The following is a 23836-nucleotide window of genomic DNA, read 5'->3' as shown; positions in this document are numbered from 1 at the left end:
TATAACATGTGCAAACACAAAATGTCCTGCAGTTCTTAAAGCTAAGGGAGGAAAGATCCAGTTATGATGTCAAACTGTCATCTATTGAATTAATTCAATAGATGACAGTGAGAACAGACAGTGAGGTTTGTCTTTTCTTCAGATCTTATTGCTTGATTTTGGGCTTCTGTTTGATCATTATTCTGCCATCTCAGTGGACATGTCTGTCTTCAACTGAGAAAGATTGATAAAATAATGGAAAATCTGTTGGATTATTCAGTCTTTGTACTTAAAAGGGGGCATTGCTTTTCAAATATAATGTATTGGCCTTTTTCTTCAGTCTCACTGTTTTATTACTACTAAATTTGAAAAATGAATAGAGGATTCATGAGTGAGGTGGGGACATAAGCTTTCTGCAGCACAATAAACATGTAGACAAAACATAATGAAATTAAAACATGCTCAACATTAACTTGCAGACAAGCATCTAATCTGATAATTACACCAGAAAGATCAAAGAATATGCCCTTACCCAGTAGCTCTGTCATACACAATGACCCAATAACAGCATAACCAAAAGCTCATACTGATACTGCAATTATGAAGATTCACTCATCTCAAAAAACCAAATGTTCTCCAGTTGGAAGATAGTCCAATTGATTTTTTTAATTAAACAAATAGTTATTAGACAATTTTGAGGCAATTGTTTAGACTACTTTGTCTAAACAATTGAATTTCCATTCCCATATGGTCAGATGGTCATTAAGTACAGAGAAAAAGCAAGGCATTTCCATCTGGCAAAATAACCATTTTCTTAGTCCAGTGCTTGAATGCACATTTGATACCTTTCATCATATTACACACAAAACCAAAGGAAAAGCATCGTATGTCATAAACATCCTTAAAGATGTGACCAAGCTTCATGTTTCATAAAAGGCAAGTTTAATTTCTTAACATTTAAACCCAAGCAAAAACACATTTTAGATACAGTATGTGCAATTTAAAATGAGGCAGCAGCTTACACATTTTGCAAACTGGACAGACAGAAAGAAACACTGGCATGACAATCTAAGAAATGTTTTTTGAAGGGTACACTCCAAATGATTACTTCTTGTGTTGTGCTTGATTTCTTTGTTCTTATCTCTGTTCAGGTTATAAATCCTTCACCTTGCCTTGCCCACCAACACTGCACTGGTAATATAAAACAACATGAAACATAGTAAATTAGAGCTTCAGTTTAAGACAGTATCCACTCTAAACTCTTTTTTTTTCCTATTCATCTGTGTTCTTCCTTTTCACAGGTTTTGAGCTTTTCTGCTCAGCTTTCTACATCACAATACAAATTTAGTGGAATCCATTTGGACATCAGTTTTTTTTTTTTTATTTGCTTTTACTTGCTTTCAGCCGAGGCACATTCCCTTGTTGGGGCAGATGGCAGCCCTAACTAAGTATGGTTCTGCTGGAGGTCGCTTCCTGTTAAAAAAGTATTTTTCTGCTTCAGTGAAGCCTGTCACCCTATGCATGCAAAGGATACTTGACTGAATCCCAATGAAGATTTTATACAAGCTGGCTTTCTTAGTCAACATTTTCTTCAACACATTTTAGCATTTGCATACCGGACTGTAATTTAACTGCCTTTTAGTATGACTTCTTGTGAATTTTTATAATATAAATAAACTGATCAAACTACAATTCGTGTCTATTTGAGTAAAGTAATATCAATTCAATAATGTCTCATTTTTAAATATTAATTATTTCAATGTTTCATCTTTTTAGCACTCATCAGAGCAAAACGGGCAGTGAATCGCTGTGCAAAAAGGTGAACAAAATCTTATCCTTTCATTTTCTTTTATTCATGCTGGTTGCCTCAGTTTTAAATTAGTTAGGGATAGTTGTGATCTTGCTTTTAAAGTATTTTATGTATGCAGAAGATTTCTTTGTACCAAAGCAGATGTCAAAAATGATTTATAAATTAAACCTTTATAGTTTACTACTTGGCCTTATTGTGGTTTTCAAACCCTCTGTCTTTCAAGCTATGGAAAAAAACTCCAAACGTTTTGCTTAGTTTATTGCAGCCCCCTTATTGTTTATAGTACAGAAAATCTCTTCCAAAGCCTTTAATTGCAATGTAACTGTCTCCCCATAACTTGTTCATCCAGCCGGTTCATTTTTTCCAATTTGTTCCTTTTATTTATTAACAAATCAATTTGAAAGTTTCAGTGCTTACATTGTCTATAGCAATGTTTGGATGTTTACAGCTTATGTCCGTTTACTGTATAAGCCAGTGTACAGCTGTAGTTCTGTAAATTGTGGTGCACAGGTTTTTCTTCCTTGAAATTGAGCCATAAATAAAATTTTCTCCTTCAGATGTCGAGAATAAAACAACAACTGGAAGTGTTTCAGTAGCTGTCATACACCCAGAACAGATGCACTGGACTCTGACACTGCAATGTGTTTGCTAGACAGCTGAAACTAAGATCTATTATATACAATACTGAAAGCTGTTCCTTTTTTTTTTTTAATGGTTTCCATTCTTGTTTTATAATAGTCCGCAAGTGCAAAAAGGACACAAAAATAAATGTTACAGTCAGGTTTTAGAATTAAGTCTTAACTTTAAAACAAATTAACAAACAGACAAAGCAAAAGTATTTAGATAATTTCAAAGTAATGGATCCTTCAACTTTGCGATACATTCTTTGGACGATATCTGCAAATTGTAAATAATATTATTATACTTTAACTGTCTACAGAGAACCAATTTTTGTTTCTGTGCTTCTGGCCAGAGGGCTGCTGCTGACCTACCTCTGTGTCAGGCAGATAGCTGCTCTGATGGGTGTTTGGTGGCTGTCTGCCGGGGAGTGCTACGGCTTCTGGGCGGCGATCCTCACCCTAACGCCTGTTGTTCTTGGGTGCAAAAAGCTGTGAGCTTCATACTCTTCTCAACATTATAGCACAGTCTCGATTCCAAGTGTTAAATTAGCACACATATTGCACACGTACAAACACACACAGAAATGTAAATGTTGACATATACATAATCCCGAAGGCCAAAGGTCATACCAACAGAGGTTCACATTTCATTATGCAACCTGTCTACATTGATGTCAGAGGCACCCCTGATTTAATAAAGTTAATCACTCAGTTAGATGCCATCCCCATATACTTTTTGTAGAGCAAAGATGCCCTCAAACATGTTAGCAAAAAGCTTCTTCCTATGGTATGCCTGGAATAAAAGTAAATAAATAAATGCTCCTCTAATTCAACTCACCTGAATCAAATTAATGGTTCATTAGCAGGTCTCTGCAGACTTGGAAACATGCTAAGGGGGTTTCAGTCATTTGAATGAGCTGCCTTGGAGCAAGGACACATGTAAGACCGGCAGGACACACCTGCTCTAAATAGATGAAAAGAAGACAACAGCGCATGCACAAAGCTAGTAGAAAGTAAACAATTGCTGTTTTCAATAGAAAAAAATTGAGTGTCTTCTTTGCTTGCCTTGAAAAGGCAACATGTTGAGCTCTAGAACTAGTTGTGCTTGACATAAATGCTGGGCTATGTAAGATGCTGACAGCTTGATTTGCAAAGTTAAAACCTTGATTTATCAAGCCTGACTGCAAGCGAACAAATTATGTCTCATTCAAAACTGGCAGACAACTCAGATTGGTGTCATAATAATACAAAAACTGTGCATCCACCAAATGTATTTGCCTACATTTTGCTGTGAATCTTGGCTACTTTTTAAAAGTTTCAGTGTCTCAGCATATTGTGTATTTTTTTAGCCTAATAATCAGCAATGTTCTGCACTGGGTAATTGGGCGTTATTTTGTGATTTAGACTTCTACATTACCCCTGCAACATGGTAGCACCCACAACTGATCCTTTGCGTCTAAAGATCCTGGACGACTTGCTGTAATTGGTAAAACTATACATTCTGATTTCTATACGAAAATCCAGAAGTATGTCAGGCCATCTTTGTGAAACCCTAACTCTAAGGGCCAATGCTTTAGGCCTCTGTAATGATCAAAACACACATTTCAATGTGTAAAAAAAATAAATAAATAAATAAATACAACTATATTTTTATAGTTGGGTGAGTGTTGCCCTGGTGGACTCTTAAAAGTCCACACCTAAATCCAATGGGCTCTTTGCACGTCAGCTTCCGTGTTCGGGGATAAGCGGCTCGTCGCTTCCTTACACAAGGTGCTTTCAGGCGTAGACATAACATAAGAGTAGACCCCGCATTGGCTGCTCCGGCGCAGGAAATACGGCGGCCATCTTGGAGCGGTCGACCCTCCTACTTTGCTCAAACCAAAACAGCAGAAGATGCCTCAGCACTGAGGCACAAGTAAGATTAACATATTATTGTGTATATTTTGTGTTTAGAATATTGCTTTACTGTATTTATATCCACCGGCGAGATACCAGCTAATATTAGCTACAGTACTTGGTGTAATACGGGGTTCAGCCCCGCTAAGAAGACTAACTGAGATTCCGTAAATCTAAAAAAATGTATTATTCAGTAACATTGACTTAGATTATCTGACACAAGAGCCTACATTAGAAATGAAACAATGTAGCATATATTATAAAACTTGCATTACGTGTTATTCACCAACAAAGTTTACACAGGTGGTAGACTATTATTTATATGTAATTCTTTCACTCTGTGAAGGTTTCATAAATACACCATGTGAGAAAAAAGTGGGAAATATCTTTAAAGAGAGACGGATTCACTGCAGCACGGATGAATCTCGCATCGGATTTTGGACTCAATTTCAGCTGCTGAATCTCTGAAGCTAGAACTGGTCGGCTGAAAAACATCTATATATGTATGTATATACATATAAACATGTATCCAATATATACAGTATTAATCATTATTTATTTGTGTCATTATTAATCATTATTTGTGTTTGTACAGGTATATAAAAATGTATTGATATTACTAAATAATTGATTAAATTATGAACGGCTGTGTGCTTTGTAATATGCTCATCATACATCAATATCTGAATATTCCATTCCTAAGCATATTTAAATATGCTAAACTGTGTATTAAAAACATACTAAAAAATACAATTGTTTATAAATGTAGCTTTGATAGATGATTGAATATGGTTTCCAGTAACAAAAAAGCGTGTTATGATCGATTAAATGCGCTAATACGTCATTGTGCCTGCTAAACACATAACGCTGAGTGGAGTGGTGGACCGCTCCAAGATGGCCGCCCTAAATCTCGTCAGCGACAATGGGCGAGAGCTGTCCATGAGGCATCTACTCAACAAGTAAGCTGGAGAAATGTTTTAAAATGTACGCCCCGTTATACATTCACAGATACGAAGTTAAGTTTTACTTTTTTTAAACTTTGTGGCTACCATTAACTTTAGCTTATTCTAATAGGCAATATTCTCGGACATTGTCATTATAAAAATATGCTATTTAAGTAGTCATTTTCATTCATTATAACGAACAATGTTTTAACCTTATTTGTACTTATTTTCAAGTATATTATGTGTGTATTTGTTGTCGTTAGTATCAAACAGAGACCAAGTTACGGGGGAGATTACGGTTCGGTCTTTTTGTTTACTTGGCATGAGGTAGCATGAGGAAGCACAACAAGCTTAAAAGTAGGGCAGCACTGGTAATTGTCAGTTCTAGTTCAGCTGACTGTTCAGGTTCAAAGTTGTTGCTTTTAGAAAAAAATATGGCCGTGTTCCTTAAGGTCTCCGTGTTATTTCGTTTTATTACGTTTGCATGTTTCTTGTGAAGAGCTCAAATAAGATGGTGTTCACAGCAGTATGTACAGGCTCTATCTAGTCTGCTGACTTTTTCCAATAAACTTGTTTGTTCAGGCTGAACAGATAAGTGATTCCATGGAAAAAGGTACTACTTTCCCTTTTAAAACTTAAAAGCCCATTATATTTGGAAGACAGTAATGTTCATTATATTGCTTTATTTGCTTCTGAAATAGGACTTTCTTTTCTAGCTGTCATGGTAACTCAAAACAGAAGCAAGAAAGCCGCATTTCGCACATGCAGATGTGACGTCAGCGTCATATGTGCAAAGAGCCCATTGAAATGCTATGGTTTGACCTTACGGTACATATGTACTCAAAAACCCTCCAATGTGGCTGAATTGAAACAATTCTGAAAGAAAAATGTGCTAGAAAGCCCACATAGTGATGTGAAACACTGGCAAGTAATTCCCAGTTTGGTTTACTACTACTGCTTTTTCAAATGAAGTTACTGGATAAATGCATTTCTGGACTTCGGGCTGTCTTTGTCTGAGTACATTCAAAATGATCATGTTTGAAAATTGGAAATGTAAATGTAATAAAAGTCAAAAACCAAAGACATCTCTTTAGGGGAGGACTGTATCTTCACAGTGCTATAGAACCTATTTAAAATGTTCTCATAATACATCTTGCATTACTATATATATATATATATATATATATATATATATATATGTTTTTTCTTCTTCAGAAATTTGGAATCAATCTAAATTTAAAAGCTCAGTGACATGTACCAACATAGAAATACCAGAAAATGCGATCAAGGTATTGTGAAATATTTTCTTACTGAAACCTTTTTATAAAGGAAATTACCTCGGTGAAATATACTTGCAGCATCATCTTCTTCTTTCCCATTTAGCATAAAATAAATAGCCTGTTGTGTAAAATGTTATTTATTTTAATAGAATTTCAATTTACCCACCCCTTTTAAACATGTATTTAGAAGTTAATGAACACATTATCTTCAGAGCAGACCTTGACTGTGAAATAAATTGGACAACATAAAATTCTTAACTGGAACTCCATTTTGAGTATTGCTTAGCAGAAAATTGGAAAATTGGTTCTTAAGGCAACAAATAAATAATGTCACTAACTTGTAAATATGTAGTGACGTTGTGCCTTCTGGAATCCAGGACAGTGATTAACCTTACTAAACAGTCAAATAGGTTGTAAAGTATTTGAGATTTTTGCTCAGAATAATTTCAAGGGCGAGGTTATGTTCTAAAATCAGTAACACTCTCTTTCAGTTAAGTACATCAAAAACATGTTTACTGTATATTTAATCTGCTCTTTGGATTGCAGTTTGCTCAAAACCCACAGCTATCAAAAGCATTACTATTATGCAATAGCGTAATGTACACAGAGGAATAAAATACAGAAAAAATATGTATATCACAACATTTAAATACATTTAATGACAATCTTCCTTTGCTGGCAGAGAGGAGCAGAAACGGGCTTTTCTATGCAGTGTGGTAACATGCACACTTTCAAATTTAACCTTAGCCAAATTACCCCCTCTTCAAAATTTTCAATAAATGATTTAAGGATTTAACAAAAAAAATAAATCAGAAAGGCCAGTGTTAACAGACTATTTTGTCTGTAATTAACAAATAAAATCAAAGTTTTAATTTTATATTTAGCCACTAAAACCATAACTATTTTGTTGATTCGTTATTTTTTCAACAATTATCTTGGAAATGATTGGGTCAATTTCTGAAAAGTAAATGTATGTTTTGTTAAATATAATAAACTCAAAAGAAAGTACTTGTGTCATACTTTTCTCTTGACTGAAAAAGAAAAAATAACTAAATGGGGGGGGAAAAGGAAAATTTTTATCTCAGTATTTCAGGCAAGAAAACATCTGCTTGTGACAGGTTCATATGCTTTTAACAACTATCAAAGGTAAAAAATAGCCAACAGAAAAAATCCCAACATAATTTTTGTTTTTCACAAAAGAAAGACTACTTAAAATAATTATCAACTGCTTATCTGTATTAGCCTGCTTGTCATATACTGTTACTGTGCTTTTTTCATATATAACCCTTATTTGGTTCCACACAGAAATCATGTAATCGAGTGCATGTTAGCATACTGTACAGTACATACATGTACAGAAATCTGAACAATTGTTCAACATTTATTTTTAAAGATTCAGTCCCTGAAGTAAAAAACGTCAAAGGTATACTGTCTAGATGCATTTGCTGCTGTGCTATCGCTCACAAACTGATTACATATTTTTGACAAGAACAGTATGCATCCTGGCTGCAGTTTGTAAGATTACATGACCTCCTTTAAAAGTTCACATGATTTTCATGTTGAATTGTACAGGTGCCTCAGTTGGACTGGCCTCTTCTGTTTCCTCTTTTCGTGGCACATATTCAACTTCAATAGTTGACTTTGTGCTGTCTTTTCCTCTACTCCAGAGGAATAAAATAACAAGACAAAAGAGGACCACTCCAAGGAATGAGATAAATCCCATTGTGGTTGCGACAATAAGTGTCTTTACATCAAATGGAAATGGAACTGTTGTTCTGGTCACATTAGCACCTTCATCACTTGGCTGGTTAGAAATAAAAGCAAATGACTTATTTGGCTGATGTGGCCAATTCGGGGAGTAGCTGTGTACAAAAAGGTGAGCAGCTTTGGTGTCATTGCCAGCAGCATTACTGGCAATGCACAAGTAGGTGCCATTGTCCTGAATTTGGGCATAGCGTACCTCCAGTGTACCCTCGCTGGATACTGAGAGCCTTGACCCTATAGTCTTTGTAGTAATGTACTCCTTCTTGGGGGATAGCCACATTATCACTGGAGCTGGATCACCCTCTGCCATGCATGTGAAGTGAACAGTAGTTCCTTCATCAACATGGCTTTCCACAACCTTATAATCCACAATCTTTGATTTCTGACAGATGAAGTAGTCTGGAGGCAGTACGTCTGGGAAATCTTTGAACTCTTTTCCTTGCACAATCTTAGGTGAAGCACAAATGGGCTGTTGTTTGTTGAAGTTGAGCCTCCACCTCCTGCGGAAGACCCATAGCAGGCGGCAGTCACAAGCCAAAGGGTTTTCATACAAAGCCAGGGTCTCCAGGTTTCCCACTGAGTGAAAAACGGACTCCTCAAGGGTGCTCAAGCTATTTCTTGACACGTTAAGAATACGCAGGTGGTTGAGTCCACGGAATGAGTAAGGCTCAATGGCCACCAATTGTCCACCAGCCAAATGAAATGCCTGGAGTTTTTGAAGACTGAAAAGTTGGTTTCCTTCAACAGTATGAATTGGATTGAAAGATAGATTTAAAAACCGAAGATATCTGAGATGATTGATGGCTTCATAGGGGATGGTAGACAGATTGCAATTTGTGACAGACAATGATGTGAGGTTAAGTCCATACAAGCTTTGTGAAGCCATAGTATTCAAGGCAGGCATATAAGAAATCTCCAGTATTCTTAGTCGATACAGTCTTTTAAAGGAGAAGTCCCTTATATCAGTGACGTTCAGATAGCGTAATCGAAGGGATAGCAAATTATGTACATGACTAAGGGCATCAGTGGGAACTGAGCCCAGTTTATACCCTTCAATGTTGAGGCTTTCAAGATTGCTCAGACCATGAAATGATCGAGGCGATATAAAGACTAGGTCATTGTCCCCAACTTCCAAAGCCCTCAGGTTGTACAGCTCTTGGAACATGTAGTCGAGCAAAATAACAATTTTATTCTCACTTATATCCAACTGTGTGAGATTGGTCAGGCCCGTGAACACTCCAAGCTGAATGAGCTTTAGCTCATTGTTGCGCAAGCCTAGCGTTCGAAGGTTCATTAGGTTACTGAAAGCCCCCGGCTCAATGGATGAAATAGTGTTTTCGTTCAGTTGCAGCTCCTCTAGCTGAGGGTAATTAATGAACTCCTCAGGCCCTAGAGTCTTCAGACGGTTTCTGCTGAGGTCTAGCAGTCTAGTTTCAGTGGGGATGCCCTCAGGAAGAGCTGCCAGCCTTCTTCGATGACAGACGACTGAACGCTCCTGGCCATTGCAGTCACATTTTGAAGGGCAGCCAGTGGTGGAGCCTGAAAGGACGGTGCCCAGCATCAGGATCAGGATGGGCTGCCAGCATGCCACCAAGTAGCTCTGCCCTCCTGCCTCTCCGGACACCATCCTACTGCTTACCTGTGGAGACAGAAACATACAGAATACTAAAACTCTAAAATACATAAGATATTAATTACAACCCAAATTTACTTACTTTTATTTTTTTTACATCAACATGACTTCAAATGTTCAATTGCTCTCCCTTCCCCTGGATTTAATTTAGTTAGGGTGAAGTTCCTCACAAGTAATAGAATCAGACAATCAATGAAAGGGCTTGGCCATACTGTGCAACTATCCTGCTATACTGCAGACTTCTGAGTATGCTGAAAACAATTACCATCAATCCCACTGACACGTTGTGTCTGCTTGTGGACAAGCAGACACAATATCACATAGTACAGTTTCATGTGATGAGATACAAAATTGTAAATATTCTGATGTTGTTGCATTATTAAAATAATATCAGATTTGGTTACTGTTGTTTGCATCTGTTAAACAATTTAGATGCAGTGTTATGTATCTAGATAACACTGCATTTAGAGCTTTTTTACATAATGATAGCATAAAAGCTTAAAGTTTTGTTTGTTATAAGATATAGAAAATTAGATATTGGAAAGGAGAAGCTGAAATATAGAAACTATACATAGTGACTAAAGAGCTAAGTTTCAGTTACAGAGACGTAAATTTGTAGTACAATGGTTCCAAGACCATTCAGAGCCAAAAAACCCCCCAGTGCAACAGGAATAATGTATTTTTCAGTGCATTTTTCTATAATTGGTGGAGGAAAATTAAGGCTCTCGAAGACCACAGATTTCAGATGGAAATGAGGAAACTAATAAAGTGCAATGAATGCAACAATGGGGCATGTACAGAACTGGAACTCATCATATAAACATCTGTTAGAATAAGACTATGAGAATTAACAAGGAGATTGTTAAAACAAGAAAATCCTAACTTTTTTCAGTTAATTATTTTTGATTAACAGGCTGGAACATTGATGGCCAGGGTAAATCCTTGTTGAAGTAGGATAATTGAATGAGGGATAATTTCTCATGTCTTTGTTGTTCTTGTATTTATCATTTTTTTATGTTTTTCACTTGTTTCTCAAAAACGGGACAAATACCAAGACGAGAAATGGCATTATCCTATCTAGGCGGTGGAGCTTCTTTTTTTTTTTTTTGAATGCCAACCTGTGCTGAGGACTTAGTTTAGTTACCGAGTTTGGTTCTGTTTTTGTTCAGTAGATTTTTGGTTTTTTTTCATTTGCTTTTATGTTGAACAAAGCAAGAATGCCAGCTTTTATAATAAAACAAATGCATAAAATTAGTAAATTCAAACTAAAACTGAAATTCTGCTATATCTTGGATTCATGCTCACATAAATGTTCCTTTGCAGGACTCCTCACAGATGAATTTATATTAGACCATGCACATAGTTTCATCAACTCATTGAGGTTCACAGACATTCAAACCTGCACAGCTTTCTTAAGGTCCCCTCAGTATGTCAAACCATAATAAGTCTGGACTTTCACTGTTCCACTCCAACATATTTTTGTTTTCCTTTTTTAGCCTTGCTCTGTTGTAGATTTGCTGGTGTGTTTGGGATCCTTGTCCTGTTTCTTTTTTGACCCATTTTCAGCCATGCTTTAGCTCTTAGGTATATGGGTTTACAATTGAGCCAGCAAAACTTTAGCATAATGTGATACATTCATGTTTTGTGAATGACTGCATGGTTCAAGTGGTGTTAAAACAGCCCAAATCATCACCCTACCATGCTTGACATCAACTGTTTGTTTTGTTTTCTCCAAATATGGCACTTTGTTGTAGGGTCAACCACATCCAGCTAAATTTAGCTGACATTTAACATGATGAATGAGATTTATGGAGTCTGAAATGGAACATTTTTCTCATTTCTCCCCCTAGTGTCAGTAGGTAAGACAGTTTTCACAGATGCTAAGATTTCTTTGATTTCCAGTTAAAAAGAATTAGACACCCACTTTCAAAGAGTTGATCACACTTGCTGGTGACCTTTAACAGATACCATTTCTTTGATGGCACCTGGCTACTACTTTCCCTTTTAAATCCTATGGGGAAAACAAAGGTGTGTTTTTCCAGGCAGTTTTCCCATTTTGGTGTAATCTTTGCTTTAAATGATAGTGTAGAATCATTTGTGTCTTTTGTTTTTACACTTATTAGATATAAATTGACATAAACCCTGTTTCAATGACTTCTAACCACTTAGCACATTGGAACTCCAATTATTTACGTTTTTATTTTTAAATGTAAGTAGATTTACATGCTTTTTAATCAAGAATATTTATTGCTGCTCCTAGCAACAGTATCTGTGTGTTGGCTAGGCCTAAAAAAATTTGAAATAGTCTTTATTAGAGAAAATATTTACCTCAGTCTACCTTGTCACTTATTTTTCCCTTCTCTGACTCACCCTATTCATTTTTAACTGCATTATTTTTGTGAACATTTGAATGGACAGTCCTTTTCTACACTGGCCTTTTGTGACTATTGTGTTATGTCAGGGGATCTCTCACCCTGTCTCTCCAAAGACCCGTCTCTGCCTACGTCTGTCTCTTGATGCCCCAACAGGCTGCACAGTTTCATGCAGGTGAAACTAAGAGTAAGATGTGCACTTCATGGGTCAATGAATGTCTCAAGCATTATACAGACAAATGAGCTTTATGCATCAGTGCATTTGTCCCTTTCAGCTGTTTTAGTTATTAAATACCTTTGTGGTGTGGCATAATATTGAAAAACGTATTAGAATATTTACATTGGGAATTAAGTGGCAGGTTTATTGGACCTTTTTATGCTGGAAGAAGGAAATGGTTTATGAATAATAACTGCAAACTAATCATGATGCTAATGGATTCTTTGTCATTTATCAACAGATTTTGTCTATTCCCATTAATGTCTTTAGGGCCCTTTGGTACAGTCTAAGCCTAGAGTCTATGTCTATAATCATAAATTTAATCATGTTGTCTTTTGATTTTTGGTGTGTACAGCATTGCTGCACGCTGTTGCGATGGGTCCCCCTGCATGTTTTAAGTTTGAAAAATTATGCATTCTGATAATGGCACATACACAAGTATGCTATATTTTAAGACTTATGATCAGTATGTCAAATAAACTGAAGCAATGCTACTCTTGAGTACAGTTTCTGGCTACTTTACTCTCCTGTAGTTCCTACACTGAAAGACATAAAAGTATATTGTAACCAAAAAGGCATCAGACACAGAAACATACAATTTGTGTAAAGGTGAGACTTCTGGTTTGTCTATCACTTCACTAAGCTTTGTCATTTTGTTATTTTCTAGGCTGCTGTGCCATTTGCAGGTCAACTGAACATACAGGAAACTGTGTTGCCACTGGTTGTACTATCTACTGTTCTAACATGCGTACATACCTACTGTAAGTATTGGTTTCAAAAGCTTTATGTTGGGGAAAACTGAAATTAGGAAATGTGTATTTCTTCTTTTCAAATTTGATATTATTGTTATTTTATCAGTAAAAGTATCGGAATCTGCATGCAATGTTACATTTTTTTTAAAATTACGATTACACTTTTTCAAATTAAATCAAAACAGTGGTGCTCAAGTACTGGGTACTGAAGTAGCATTTTTACCAAATACTTTTTTACTTTTACTTGAGCATATTTTTTATTATACCTTTTTACTTCTACTGAAGTAAAAATACACTGAAGAGAGGTACTGTTATGGCACTTTTTGGCTACTCTACCCATTTTTGTCAGCCCTAATGTATCATTCTCTCTGTCTGAGTTTAAGCTGCTTTGAAATGTGTGTAGAAAATGTACATTCATTTTTCTCTGTAACTCCATCTATAACTAGTAAAGTTTAGGCATAGAAAAAGAACAGCTATGCTTACTCTCTGCCCCATCTCATCTTAAAGACCATTCATCTTTACTGTCACCTGACAAGCTACAGCTCAGTATGAATACTAATGCTTCAGTATCTGCTGGAATTTGTATAAAAAGGCTAACGCAATAAAGGCTCAGTGACTTGTTTTCTATTTGCAAGAATATTGTAATACTTACTGAATCTCCAAATTCTTATTCAAATTTCAAACTGTGGTTTTATCCATTGGAAGATATTGCAATTATAAAGTAATAAAAAAATAGCATATACCTGTCTAGTTGAGATTAAAGGTTTGAACACAAAATAGGGGAAAAGTTTAGTTAATTTGATACCCAATGCTGTTTCATGGGCAGGACACATTCTATAAGGCTGCCAACAACACAACTACTGCAGATCAGTGCTTTGTTTAAGGGTAAAGAGCAGGCTCCCATAACAAAACACTCTCAAATGTTTACTCCATATGCTGTTGAGCTGTATGAGACCTACCTAATTCTGTCTAATCCTCACATTTGTGCTAAAATGTGAACTGCTCTCAATTACTAAAATATTAGATGCAGTATTTAGATTGATATGTTTGATTCATATGTAGATTAATATTTTTACTATGCAGATGACTTTGAGCTTAGCATTTCATTTTCTAGTGAGTAAACTAAAACATGCTTTACAGTTTTAACAATCTAGTCAACCAGTGGATTTTCACTCAAGGACGCCAAAAATGCATAACCATCTCAAATAAAATATTTGCATGTGTCACAGCATGAGGACCACGACGTTGATTAAGATCAAATTCCATTTGTTTTTATATTTCCAATTCTAATATTTAATTTGGACAGGGGAGAGATCGACTAGAAGGTGAAATTTGTGAAAGAGTACTATTAATTTTAGGCTATTTTGACCATTGCCAATTTTTGAAAAAGCATTGTAAACACAAAAAATACAGTTAGATTGAATAAAGCCACTGAAAGTTTAGGACTTTAATAAATGAATTGGCAAAAAGAAGTATCCTTTGCTGTTACCAAAGTCTTATTCTAAAATATTGAACACTTCATGCAATGTGGCCAAGCATAGTGACAGATAAACGATGTTGTCTAAATTAAATGTAATTTACTGTCCCTTTACCTGGGTATACTGTCTATACAGGTAATTATTAAAAGAAAAAAAAAACAAAAAAAAACGTCTATAATCTGCTCTGTTTCGTACTGACTAGAGAGTGCACAGTGTGTTGAAAATCTGTGAAACGGTTCTGAGCTGGGAATTGCTGCCTACAACTTTTAGTTGAAGAGTCAGTGAAAGCTGTCGGGATTGGACAAGGCATGCACACCAAATGCAAATTCACAGAAATACCAGCAAGGCTGTTCTTTCATAATCTTTTTTTAGAAATAAAACTTGTCAGAGTTGCACTTCATTTTTAAACTTGAAACCCTGGTATTTGCATGCTTCTGCATATTTTCTGGTTTAAAATGAACACAGTCAGTCAGATCCCTGATGGAACACCAGATACAAGATCCTTCTTGTACCCTTGTACACTGCATGCATCTATAACATCCAGATCTGTTTTTTTGGTTCAATAATGAATGGCAGTAATGCTCACAGCAAGCACATTCAATCCTAATTATTTATCTCACTAGACTTAATAGACCAGGCAAAAAATAAAAAGGGGTTTCATTATTTGTGTTCTTTCTGTGGTATAGAGCCAGTTTTACTTTACTTCATAGATTTTTTTAAATTTGTGCATCAAAAGAAAAAAACTCAGTCATAAGAATAATAGTCAGAGAATCAGGAACCCATCATGCAAACATTCAACACAGAAATAAGGATTGCAGGAACCACCCCAGGTTAAGACAAAACATTTCTTGCATTCCTTGTTCATGTGGGTGATTTTTATATTTCTATCATGTTCGAAATAAATAAAAAAAATCATATTAAAAATAAGATTAATAAAAATACAAAATCCATGCAAAAATTTTACTTATACCTTCCAGTTTCCATAATTGTAAATTTTGCAGGGCTGACTTTAAAACCACCTAACCCCTCAAGAATGAGCCAGCCTGAGTCCTCCGTCCCACTACAACAGCCTCTAACTGTCTCATATTTTGCGTAAAGCTGTTATTAAAATTAAATGAGGATACTGCAGAGCAGCAGGACTATGACCTTCTGAATACATTTGTAGAACGCAAATTTGAGTATCCTGTGACGGATCTGTCTTCGACTGTCACCTCTCCATCCAGCAGACATTACATAAACACTCATAGTCTGGGAGGATTTATCACAATCATGCTCCATCATTTCCTTTGATGTTGCCCATTATGGAGCTGCATATGTATCCAAGACAGATCTTGTTACGGAAAATGTTTTAATAGCAACATCCCAGATGTTTTCTGGCTGGTTCACCCATTTCTTATTTCTGGGCCATCACAAATGAACTGTTATGTGCAGAAGTGCCCTGATTATAGATGTAAATAAAATGACCTATAATTAGAACTAAATATAAAAATGTAGCCACACTGACCAAACAGATTCTTCTCAGTGTTTTCTATTTCATATTTTATTTTCCCCAACGTGTTGCTGCTCATAAACTCCAGCAATTTATGATGTGTCGATTCTCATACTATTACATTTAGTTAACTTAGATCTGATTCCAAATTTATAGTGATAATTTTATATAGCAGTTGCATATGTCAGAATGAAAGTAAAGCCTATGTTTATCTATTTGGCTTATTTGGGATAAAGTAACAACTTTATTAAATAAGTAGTGTATTAAATTGATTACATATTCAGACCAGACATTCCATTGTGAACACTGACTGGTAAAGTGAGTAGCATTGCTCATCTTATTACAACAGTATATTCTTCTCTGAAAGCCTGCATCTTTCCAAATCAATCTTGCCAGCCCAACCCCCACATCATGAAAACACTTCTTATCAACCCTTTCCTTTCCAACACAGCTGAACAGAAAATGCTTAAAATTGCCATAAAAACCATACCTACAGTCTGATCTGTTCAATATGCCTTCAAACTCCCTGGACACCAGTGGGATTGGATCTGATTCCATCTGTTGGTTGCAAGCCTGATCCACAAAGACTCCACCTCACAATTCACTCTCAATAATGTATAATGTAGCATACCTTCAGATGCTTCTTGAATATGTTCTCTGCTTAGTTTTTATTTTCTTTTGCAAGCAAATACCAAAGTGCTATGTATATGTTGATATTAAGTGTATATTCAGTGCATACATACATAGCACTGTTCCCTTGCAGAATGGAGGTCCTGGGCTCTTTCTGCATAGAAAATGGATGTTTTCCCCTCACATGTGTCGGTTCCCTCCTGGTACTCTATTCTCTCACTGTTCAAAAACCTGACTGTTAGGTCCTTTGGTCTGTCTAAATTGCTCTTAGGTATGAGTGAATAACTGCATGTGCGTTTCTCTGTAGCTTTGTGATAGACTGGCTGTCTGTCTAGGATGGATGGATTATCTGATTATCTGACAGATCATCAATAAAACGTGAAGGCACATCCCTCTGGGCTGCATACCCACCAGTCATGTCAGAAACAGTTAGCCATGTAAAAAACTACAAATATATTTCCAATCTCTTGTGTTTTTTGTATCCATAATAACTAATGCTGTGTTAATAATTTGAGTATATACAAATTAATGCAATCAACTAAAACTCTGTTACAAGAATTGAAGGGTGTCAACATATTAGCACCTGCATTGATTTTTACAATTCTCTAAGACTAAAGCCATTAGTTTCATCTACTTTGAACACACATCTGGTACAGCCTTTTAATTGATTCCATCTTGGAAATGGGTTATTTATAAATGTCAAGATAATGCAGCCTAAAATTAAACAACAAAGTTGGCAAGTGGTTATTACGAATGGCAATAGACTAACAATGCTTATAGTTTCAATTTAAGCTTACATTCAAGTTTGTTCTGAAAATCTCCTTCAATAGTTATCCTATTTTTTAAGGTAATAGGATAAATCGGTCTCAAATTTTGGTTAAAGTATAATCTTGCCAGGCACCAATTATTTTCTGCCTGTTACTTACAACTTACTTACATGCATCAGTATTTCTGTTAAAAGCATTTTATTTTCTGTAGGCTTTCAGAGTAGTAGATTGAAAGTAATGAAGCTTATATTTCTCTTAAGTAATAATCTGTGCAATGCAAGTTAACTATATACATTAGCAAAGCTTCTGACAAAACTGAAACTGAGTTTTGGTTTTCTTTTACTTAAAGTATCTATCCAAAATGTATTGTACAAGTTGATTGCATTGTCAAATTAAGTTTCTTCATTTGTTTAGCTTCAGATTACAATAAATATTATCGAAATAGTCCAGTTGTTGGTCAGTTGTCCAGAATCCAAATTCATCCAAATACAGCTAAAGTTGATTCAAATTATTTCAATCAAATCTAATCACAGTCCTAATCAGATCCAATTTAGAACAATTTAATTCACATTTTAGAGTTTCATACAAAGTCACATGACATTTTATAGGTAATTAAAGCACATTCAATGTAGTTTTTTTTCATATGCCAAATTACTGAAGTTACATAATTTCTGGACACTTTACAAGTCAACAAAATTTTTAAAGTCCCAATTGATCCAAATTCAATTCAAATAATTTCAAACTATTTCAATGCTGTTCAGTTTTTTAAGTCAAGTTAAAATTTAAGGTAAAAGTTAAATAAGTATAAGTGATAGAGATCAAATTCTCCTTTTGACTCATATTTAATAATTTGATGGCACCACAATAATGTGACCTTATTATGTTCTTGTCCACTATTGTATCCGTACTTTTTTTTTTTAATGACACGCTGCTGTGACGATTTGTGCTGGTCCTTTAACCAATTTTGATATCTATTATATTTTATAATATATACATAGAGAACTGATTGAACTTTTACCAGAGTCAAGTGGTGTGGAAAAACAATTCAATGCAAAAAAAAGCTAGAAAAGATTGGTGCTTTAAAAAGGTCACAGGAAAAAATAGAATGATACAGCATTATGCTTACTGGAGAAACCCCTTAATACATCTATGCAGAAATGTCAATTATGTACGCTGTTTTGTTATGTGAACAGCAGTTTGTCGAATGATATTTTTAAGGCTCAATTGGTTTATTAATAATTGCCATTTTGAATAGTGGCAAGTACAATTTTTCAGCATTGAAGTTAAGAAAACTTCTTAGTACTTCCAAGATTACATGGGTTGGCTTAAAGGCTTGCAATCATTCAGTTTAAAACAAAATCAGCCTACACCATGTTGCCTATGTACAAAAAACTAAGAAAACGTATTTATTTATTTATTTATCACTGAGCTATCATAGTGAAGCCCATTAATATTTTTATTTCAAAATTTGTTTTCCAATATCTGCTAGGCTTTATAAACAACATGTAGATTGATTTAAAGATCGTTTTATATTCAAAAGAAGTCAAGAACTTTACATAAAACATAACGCATATTTTCTCCAAGATGTTTGTAATCCATAAACAAACTGACTTGTCGTCTTCAAATTCTGCTTGTATTTCTTGGTAGTTTTCTGTGTGGCCCCTTTTTACAGTAAATCTGACTAATCACTCTCTTCAAGTTACTGGGGTGTATTTCTGTCATATTGGAACCAAAATGTGCCAATGATAACATTTGGTTTTTGTCACTAAACTAATTTTGATCGTCTGATGTGAACTTCAGAAATAGTTGCTGGAATGTTTATGGTAAATGTTCTATAGAATATATGTCCCATTAAACTGTCACAAAGAAGCATTTTCCCAAAAGAATAAAAAACCTTTTAGAGTATAACTCAACATTTTCATGACCTGTTCAAGTTGTGACATCAGCCAGTCCTAGCTAGCATAGTAGTTCATACAGTTCATCTGAAGTTCAGCAGATCAAAATGGTCACAGCTGTATATGCAGAACTGAGACCCAGCCAAAGTCTACGCAACTGAACAGTTGAACATTTATGTTTTGTGCAGATAAGAGGGAGACTTACCCACATTTGAAGCACACTTGACTCCAAATTACATCAGTATTTTGTTTTAGTGGGTATTTTTTATTGTTTGTAATAGTATTTTTCTTTATCTCTCTCTGTTTTACTGTTTATTCAATGTTACATGACTCTGTGTTTCCGTTTTTAATTATGTAAAGCACTTTGAAATGCCTTGCTGCCTAAATGTGCTATACAAATAAAATTTGATTGATTGATTGAATACACTCAATGCATGTTTTTTGTTCTGTTTTATTACTCCCTTCAGTAAAACTGAAGCAGCAATCTGTTTTGAGTAAAAATAACGAGAGAAAAGAATAATGAATAAATTCAACAACACAAGGATGATTTAAATACATTTTCTTTATTTGTACTCTGCTTTATTCTAGCGAAATGGAGTGGACATATTTTATTGTTCTTGTGTTGTATTTTTTAGCTTCTGAGCTAGTATGTATGGTTTACCTTTTTGCTGTTTGTCCCTGCTGCTATTAATCAAGTGTATTTGACTAGCAAAGCTGACAAGCAATGTGGCCCCAAATTAACAGCTGATGTTTCCAGGACTCCAGAGATCCTTCTAGCTGCTGCAGTTTCTGTTTGCTCTGCTGTCTTAGAAAATACCAGCTCAAACATTTATCCAGATTTTGCACTTTTTTTTTGTTGAGCAAGACAAAATTAGGCAGACCAAATTAATCTGGAAATTGCCCAAACCCCGGCCCTCCAGCAGCTAATGTCTAAGGTGAATGACCGTAAAATGAGATTTTACAGCGCAGGAGAAGAAGATCATGTCAAAATAATTGCTTGATCTTTATCTGACAAGTTATATTAAAGGGTAATATGGTACACATTTTTAAAGTCTTCAAATATTTTATGGAAAAGAGCAAAAGGTTTTTCTCTCTCATAAGCCTTGCAATTGTACATAGACAGTAGAATACAAAGACCTACAAGCCAGAAACAGATTTGATTTTGACAAACCAGCAAAGAATGATTGAAGAGTTCCAAGAAACCGTTTACCCAGCAACAGTGACAGTTTCAATAACTCAGTCATTTGGAAATTCAAAGTCATAAACATGGATTCCAACTTCAGGTCACAGAATTTTGCTCGATTAATCTGAATCTGTGGATGTTCTGACACAATGATGTGCATGAATAATAACTCGGGAAAGAGAATCCAGTCAGCCATCATAACCTGACAAGTGGGTCCCAATTAAATGCTTCTGCATAGTTCATAAAATCTGGATTCAAACAACAGTCCCTTTTCCCTCAGAGACTGTTGGGGGTCTTTTGCTTGCAGTGGATGTTGCTGCACTGCTAAAAAAGAGAGAGAAACAGTCCCTTTATTGCCGTTTGCCTGCTGGAGTGTATCAGCCATGATTATAAAGAAGCAATAAAAAATGGAGCTATGAGATATTGTTCATTTGGCCTCCATAAATAATCAAAGTCACCCTACCACCATAACCCATCCCCCCATGCCCACCCTTGCCATCAACACTACTGCCATCCATCTGTCTAACCTGTGGCAAATCAAACACCTGCAACAGCATCCCTTTTTTGCCACAGGAAATGGCCAGCAGCAAGCGCTTTATGAGAATGTGTGTCAGTCCTGATGAGTTTATTACCATTTTGAAAAAAAACCATGAATGTTAATGAGCAGATTAGGAAGCAACAGCAAACCACCCTGGCAAAAAAAAAAAAAAAGAAACACTGGGGGTGGGAGGCATAAAAAGGACACTTTTGCTCTCTCATTTGCACCTTTATGTGTGGCATAAAAAGGAGGCACCAAGACCATTTTGTACAGATGCAAAGACACAACATAACTACAGAGCACATGCATTTGTGTAAACACAACAAAAAGTATCTAACCAACGTAATGTATATTTTAATGACATGCACATATAATTTATATTTGGCCCCTTCACAATTTTAAGATTTTAGGGCAGAGGAGCTAGATAAAGCCTCTCTGGATGACAAAGCACAAATAAGACCAAGAGCTTTCATCTGACCATAAGTCTCCTTTACATCCCCTCCATTTGCTTAGGGTACTCAGTTTTTTTTTTCTTCCTCACAATAATTTGCCTCTTGCTGATCCCATGGCCACACCACTGCACCATAATAAATCTGATCCAGTGACTCAGTGCTCAAAGCCCACCATAGAGACAGAGTACTTACCAGGACTGTCATGCAGAGAATTCTAATTCAGGCAGCTCCATGTTGCCAAGGAAATTCAAAATGCCTCCAAAAGCATGGAGTCGGGGCTGCAAGGATTCAGGACGGGCTAGATTAAGATGGGTAAGGACGGCATACGCAGAGATGAGAATCCCTCGTCTAAGGGGCATTTGAGAAATGCCTTCGTCCTCTCCAGATGCGCTAAATCCGGCAGCACTGATAGGCTGACATGTAAACACACAGGCGGCTCTGCTGGCTCACACACGCTCACATACATGCTGCACCTAGCAGAGAAAAGAGAGGAAGAGGGAGGGGCAACTGATGAGAGGTGGAGGGAGGAGCTGCAGTGCACTGGGAAAATGAGAGGACTGGGAGAATAGGAGGCATAGACCACAGGGAGCTGAAAAGAGATGAAGAGAAACATTCTCTGATTGCAACAATGATATTTTTGCACTGTATGTTTCCTTTCAAGGTCTGCTTTGGTGCTTTACTTTGTTTCCGGCTGCTGCAGGAGAAGGGGTAGTGTTTAGAGTTGGGAAGAAGAAAATTAATTCTCTACCAGTTTAGATTATTCACAAAGGTGTTTGTGTTTGTTTAGTCCCCTCCTTCCTTTTTTAGTGTTTATTAATATGCAAATAATTGCAAGTTTATTCCAAAAGTCCACTCATCAATAAAACATGAAATATATATATATATATAAAACACTAATCAAGTCATAACAGAGATCAGAAAAAGTATATGTATTAATATGTTTGGAATAAATAAGCAGCATTTTCTGATGTATATAATCTTAGCTGCAAATGATAGGCAAGGGAAGACAGCTGTGGAAGGGAATGAATTGATTTTCTGTTTTTTAAGATTCGTTGCCAGAGGATTATTGACACACAGCACAAGGCGAAGTAATAATCACACGACCTCAGCTTTGCTGCAAGGATGGAAGTTTGGGGATGAGGAGCTGAGGCTTAACACTGGTAATGGGTATGAGGGGCTGGCACACCCTCACATTGGCAGTGCCAAGGAGGCCCCACAGTCAGGAAGTGTTTACAGGAGATTAGAAGGTGATGATTTAGTGGAGTGGAGGTGGACCTGAAGGGCTCCTGGCCGCAAAATGATAGGTGACAGAAAGACTCCAGAGTAACAAACCATCTGCCATGCAAGGTTATTCTTGAGTTAGGTAGTGCAGCAGTTGTCTTCTAGTTGGAAGGTTGGTTGGTTGCTTAAATAGATCTCAAGTGTCCATGTGTAAAACATTGAAATCCCACAGTGTTCGTAATATGGTCAATAGTGGGTAATTTCTGAGCTATGCAAGGTTTGAGGGAATGAATGGATGAAGCCAATTTTAAAGGCTTGAATTTGCTTTAAAATATGAACCAAAGAAAAACCCATTTACCTGAATATTCTGCTGTTGATGTTAATGTGATGTATTCTCAATACGTTTTTAAGAGGTGATGGGATGTACTCTGCACAGTAAAGTCAATCTGTCTTTTAGACAAACAGTTTATGAAGCAAGGGACAGCCAATGGTGCCACATCTATGCTGAACAATAAAACATACCGGAAGGATGAGAGTTATTAAGACAGGTGGAAAAGGCGATGCACTCCGTACCAGTACAACATAAAATAAATTTATGGTTCATTTTACCAACTACAAGCTAATCTAAAAGCAATGAGTTATCCCCCATGTAAGAAATAAAACTAAATGAAAGGTGGTCCTGAAGGAATTCAAACGATGTTTGAGGGAAAAAGACCCAAACTAGACATAGAGACTACACCGTCTATGGCCACTTAAAAACGATTGAACAGCTGATTCATGACACTGCACTTACATTCAACAGCGCTATGAATTTTCATCTTCGACGACAACCATGTGACTTTAAACCTATATTAAGTAACTGGATATGCTCCCCGAGACATTTAAAAAGTGTTAGAGCTCTTTTTTTTTAAATTAA

General features: G+C 36.0%; 1 protein-coding gene across 1 annotated transcript; it reads right to left on the bottom strand.

Annotated features, from left to right (window-relative positions):
* Positions 1-898: 898 nt before the first annotated feature.
* lingo1b (leucine rich repeat and Ig domain containing 1b) lies at positions 899-22205 on the bottom strand. The gene is made up of 2 exons (XM_008405683.3): positions 21892-22205; positions 899-9932 (listed from the first exon to the last, which is right to left on the bottom strand). Exons 1-2 carry the CDS (start codon positions 21901-21903, stop codon positions 8073-8075), a joined length of 1872 nt encoding a protein of 623 aa, XP_008403905.2. The 5' UTR covers positions 21904-22205; the 3' UTR covers positions 899-8072.
* Positions 22206-23836: the final 1631 nt, after the last annotated feature.

This window comes from Poecilia reticulata, chromosome 3 (genome assembly GCF_904066995.2).
Source record: "Poecilia reticulata chromosome 3, P_reticulata-male-v2, whole genome shotgun sequence".
In the NCBI taxonomy this organism is placed as follows: Eukaryota; Metazoa; Chordata; class Actinopteri; order Cyprinodontiformes; family Poeciliidae; genus Poecilia; species Poecilia reticulata.
This window is presented reverse-complemented; position numbering and strand designations above follow the sequence as displayed.